General features: G+C 27.0%; 1 protein-coding gene and 1 long non-coding RNA gene across 2 annotated transcripts; both read right to left on the minus strand.

Annotated features, from left to right (window-relative positions):
- Positions 1–6: 6 nt before the first annotated feature.
- Positions 7–711, minus strand: LOC126908278 (uncharacterized). Its single transcript, XM_050690191.1, has 5 exons — positions 675–711; positions 529–600; positions 340–462; positions 160–285; positions 7–109 (listed from the first exon to the last, which is right to left on the minus strand). Exons 1-5 carry the CDS (start codon positions 709–711, stop codon positions 15–17), a joined length of 453 nt encoding a protein of 150 aa, XP_050546148.1. The 3' UTR covers positions 7–14.
- A 1,846-nt stretch (positions 712–2,557) lies between these two features.
- LOC126907313 (uncharacterized) lies at positions 2,558–3,626 on the minus strand. Its single transcript, XR_007704453.1, has 4 exons — positions 3,461–3,626; positions 3,231–3,393; positions 3,096–3,167; positions 2,558–3,032 (listed from the first exon to the last, which is right to left on the minus strand). It is a non-coding gene; the product is annotated as an uncharacterized LOC126907313 (long non-coding RNA).
- Between the last annotated feature and the right edge of the window lie 1,755 nt (positions 3,627–5,381).

Consider the following 5,381-nt stretch of genomic DNA (forward strand, 5'->3'; position numbering starts at 1 on the left):
CTGTCATGTATCATCTATACTTGTTCCATGTATGCCTTGTCTACACTGTGCCTCGACCCCACTGTGCTACCGTTTTTTTTATCATTTAAGTTCTCTAGAAAATGTTCACCTTTGGTTAGAATAGCTGAAAAACCATTTATTGTAATTGNAAATGTTCACCTTTGGTTAGAATAGCTGAAAAACCATTTATTGTAATTGAATTTTGGTTAGTTAATTCTGAATATTCATCTACAATTCTTTCCACTACAATTTGCATATCATGAACAATATTTGTAAGATCTGGCTCTAAAAATATGTTTATTTAAAATACATTTTACATAAATAAGTACAATCAAATACTTTCAACTTTAGGTAAATGACTGATTTCTCTTAATAAAAATTGAAGTGTTCGTACTGGATTGAAAATAGAAATTGAAGTAAAACTTTGACATCTTTTTGAAATTGGTGATATACATTGAACACCTTAATTTTGTTTAAAAAATTAGAATTAAAAAATAAATTTATAGATAATATATTAAAAAAACCTACTTTTTGAACAATTTTGAGTTGATGAATTTTTATTTAGCTTTTTGCTCTCCAAATTCTTAGTACTCGTGCAAACTGATTTTTTTGTAATAAATTATCCGAAGTATTTTTTTTCTGTTCAGAATAATTCTTAGGCTTGGATAAAGTACTCATTAAATTTTGCTGCCTATTTAATGTGGACTCCATATTATTCAATTATTTCAACAAATTATTTATGCATTAATTAATTTGTATAATTTATAAATTTATTGCGGTAAAACATGATAATTATTTCTGTACTCTCGAACGACCTTTACAATAAATACATTGTTAATTGATGAACAATATTAGAGAATATAATAATAATTTAATTCTAAATAATTAAGTGTTTTTGATTTTCATTTTTAGTAAATTTTGTATTAAATTCTTCCATCAGCAAAACAGATATATAGGGTGATTGGCTAACGACGCCTTACGTAATATCTTTAAAGATACAAGTGTTATAAACAATGTTCTTTTTTAATCATTATGGATCTTTGATGAGATGTCTCACGAGAAAATTTAAGTTTCTATCATCATTCCTTATGCTAAAAACTTGTATCAAATTCATATTTTAATTGGCAACCCTATTCTTTTTTGCACCATTAGATTTAGCGTAATAAAAAAAAAATTTTTATTTTATTTAATATTAAGCGCTTCACGACTCTCTAAAGTTTGGAGTTTATTAAGTAAAAATCATAACAGACTCTAACGTTATAGGTCATAAATCGATAAGCGCTACCAGTTTTAAGTAATAGACTACCTGCTTTGTCAAAGTAAATCGGTAATTCATATCACTACATAAAATAATAATATACCGTTTAGAAAAACTACTGCATTTTTTCTTCAAATATCGAATATTTTAAAATAGCCTATCTTGTTTAAAATTCATAATTTTTATTTATTTATTTTTTTGCTAAGCACTTTTTTTTTTTATAACGAACAAAAATATATAAAAAATATACGGGGTTGTCATTTGAAAATCTGAAGTTAATACAAGTTTTAAGTATAGGGGATATGGTGATAGAAATTTAATTTTTCTTGTGAAACGGCTCATCAAAGATCCCATAAAGATAAAAAAAAAAAATTGCTTATAACACTTGTATCTTTAAAGATATTACGTGAGGCAAAGTTAACCAATCGTCCTGTAGTTAAATAAGATTTGCTTGATTCAATTAGGATGATAAAAGTTTTTAACAAAATACATTGAAATATATATATTATTTTCAATTTTTACACTGAAATTGTAGTACTACAAAAATTTTCGAAATTAATTTTTATGTATAAGATTTTAAAAATATTTTCTTTGATGCAATATTTTTGTATTTTCAATATTTATAGAGATAAATGTTAAAGACAAAAAAATACTATGTTTTCGCCAAAAATAAGATCCAGGAGTATACAAGGAGGCGTAATTGGGCGCCAATTGGAAGGGTAAGAAGAGGATATATCTTCCCTTTAAAAATTATCAATTCTTTTTCGATTTTTCAGTTGAATTTATGTTAATTTATAAAATTATGTTCAATTTTATTAACTTTTTATTAGTCCTTTTTTAAAATTTTATTTACTCTAATTTCATATTTATTTTACAATTATAATCAAATTGTAAATGATCATATTGTAATCATTTCAGTCTAAAAAAAATTTCGTCCCGCCGCTAATGATACCGTAGTCTTCTTCCCGTTGTCAAAGTGACAACGTAAACAAAGCGATCCGCACTCGCGCACCGTCGTCATCTACACTGCTAACCTTTTGACGCCAGAGGATCATGCTGGACACCGAGTTGTGGACGCCAGCGAAAGTGCCGCGATATTATGCGAAGATTATATATTCTTACCATCGCCGCTAATATTAATATATATAAACATATATATATGTATATTAATATTTATATATACGTATATATTAATATTCATTTATATATTCCTACAGCTGACGCCTCTGTCGCCGTATATGCCTTGTGTATAATGTTCCCCCTGCCACAACCATCCACAAAATACGGCTATACCTCATGCATGATACGTTTACGTACTTAAGTCCCTTTACATGTATATATATATATTCTAATCATTATTAAAACTTATATATTAATACGCTTTATTTTCATTAAGAGATATGTAGTGTATTCATTCCGATTACAGGGGATGATTCTCGTATTGTCATTTTTCGTCACTACCTCCACGTTGCGCGCCTGCTGCTTTCCTAGGATTTTAATAGTTTATTTGTTTTAACTTCTTGTAGCAACTCTTGTTGGGTAGATTGTTCTTCCTGTATTATATTGGAAAGTGTCTCAATGTAATTAATGTTTCTGCTAATCTAATACTTTTAAGAAAGCCATCTTCAAGCTCAGGGATAATAAGTATTAATAGCTTGTCTTTACCATGAGCTAGTTTTACTAAGTACATTTTTTGCCACGCTATATAATAATAATGTGATTCTAGGTGAAAATTATGATGTTGATTAGAAACAGCAGACCCACATTTAGCAGACTGTAAATAAGAGATATCTTTTTTGAAATTTAAGAATTAAGTTTACAGAAAATCATTGTTTACTTCTTCGCTCAATTTATTACTTAATAATTTAGCATAACTTTGTAAATCTATCACTTGCTTTTTTAATGCTTTCTAAAAATAAAATAATAATAAACATTAGTCTATTTTTTTAAATTTATTAAAAAATTTTCTAACCTTTGTTTTACAGAGATCAATATTTTCTTCTACTAGTTTTTTTAATATTTTGACTAGTTATCATTGATTTAACTTCTTCAATATGTGCTTTATTTTTGTTGTATTTTTCACGGTATTCGATTACTTTGCTTGTTAATTTTGCATTGTCTACCTCCAAATTTATCTAGAATTTTTTAAAAATATTTTAATGAAGCTATAAATGAAAATCTATAGTAAAATTTTGTTAATACAATTAAACTAGATTGTCTTTGTTTTAATTCTTCTGGAAGTGTAAAATCCTTAATGTCACTTTTTAATTTATCTTTCTCACATTCATTGAGGAAAAGCTTATTTTGCATTAAATACATTTTATTTTGCTAGTGTTGAAAGAATAAAGGAGAGAAAGTAACAATAATAATAACAATAATAATAATAAATAATAAGATAGCAACTAAGTTAAAAGGTCGTGTGGACGTCCTCGCTTGAGACGTCTTACAGAAGGTGGAGCAGTTAAATGATATCTTATTTCAACTAATTCGTGTTCTCATTTTCAAACTCGTACTCTATATACTCTGTCTTACTCCTACCTATTCTTAAACCCTTTTCTTTAAGAACTGATCTCCACACCTCTAGCCTTTGATTAATTTCCTCCCTATTTTCCCTTATTAACACTATATCGTCAGCAAACAACATGCACCACGCACCTCTCCTTGTATTTCTCTAGTAATTTCATCTATCACTATAGAATATAAGAAAGGGCTTAAAGCAGAACCCTGATACACTTCTACTCTTACCCGAAAACCTTCTGTTAATCCTCCCATACTTTTTACTCTAGTACAAGTGCAATCATACATATCCTCTATTATATTAATGTACCTTTTGGGGACTCTTATTAACGCCCACTTTTGGACCTCTCTCAGTACTCTATCATACTAAGTCCCCTAAAAAAATTCGATTTTTAAAAACGCTAAATTTCAATATTTTTTAAACTTTTTTTTCTAAAAATTGCTATAACTTTTTGAAATATTAACAATTTAATATAATTTTTTTTTAAATTGAAGTCAGAGTAATATACTTTAATTTGAAAAAAAATATATGACCTCTGGATTTGTCTTCATGGTGAAAATGACTACCATATTCAAAAATATGCTATTTTTGTGTTAAAATTCAGGGTTTTGTATTTTATTTTATTTTAAAATACATGACAATGGGAGTACACTGATTTGGATAAATATAATATAAATAAAATTGATATAGCATAGAAATTTATTAAACTTATTTAAATTTGTTTGCTTTTTGTAAGTCGAGAAAAATAATTTTGAAATTTGAACTAGCTTAACTAGCCATTCTTTTCAGCCAATGGTAGCGACGTACGGTTGCCGAATCGGTAAAACTTGTGTTTAATGCGCTTGCGGTACAAGGTTCCAACCCCCGCGTATGGCAAGGATATTTTTTTCTTAATTCTTTTTAGAATAAGTTAGAATAAATTTTCAACTCGTTTGATTTTTATCTCATTTAGATTCAATAACTTCAATAAAGATCAAAGATTCCATCACTGTAGTAGCCCCTTCCCAGAAGAAATTTCTTATTCATATTAAAATTGTTTTACTATATTTTAGGTTTTAGTTTCGATGCAAAGCTGAGAAGGTATTTTTTTGTGAGTATTATTTATTTTCTCTGCTCTAACTTCACCTACTTTTTTCAACGATACGTCAAATAATAACAATTCGTATTTAGTTGAAGATATTACCCTTAAAAATTGAAAAAATGTTCCTTATTCAAATCAAAAGTAGGTCAACCAGCTTTTTCCATACAAACAATTAAAATCATTCATTTCTAATATTTTTAAAGTATTTATTGTCGAATTAGATTTGATATGATAAAAGTATTTAACTATAAAAGTAAATAATTTTACTTTGTAATTTATTAATTTTTAACTTTATTTGTGTGTGCTACTACCAGTCTATAATATTCCAAATTTTTTTGTAACATGTTGCTATATAAATCATAAAGTAAAAAAAATGATTTTTAATTTCTCATGAATTAACAATGGATTTTTACAATTATAATCAAATTTTATAATACGCTCAATTGAGTAAATCTTTTTAACAACTTTGTTTTGATTGGTTCATTTAGTTAAAGCAAATCATTAAAATTAATTAAGTTCTGAAT

Source organism: Daktulosphaira vitifoliae, unplaced genomic scaffold, assembly GCF_025091365.1.
Source record: "Daktulosphaira vitifoliae isolate Bord-2020 unplaced genomic scaffold, ASM2509136v1 Scaffold_5, whole genome shotgun sequence".
Lineage (NCBI taxonomy): Eukaryota > Metazoa > Arthropoda > Insecta > Hemiptera > Phylloxeridae > Daktulosphaira > Daktulosphaira vitifoliae.

Coding starts and splice junctions, on each gene's coding strand:
- LOC126908278 (XM_050690191.1), bottom strand. CDS start 711: ATGGAGTCCACATTAAATAGGCAGCAAAATTTAATGA. Junction 601..674: donor TAGGCAGCAAAATTTAATGA/GTACTTTATCCA, acceptor CAAAAAAATCAG/TTTGCACGAGTACTAAGAAT. Junction 286..339: donor TCATTTACCTAAAGTTGAAA/GTATTTGATTGT, acceptor ACATATTTTTAG/AGCCAGATCTTACAAATATT.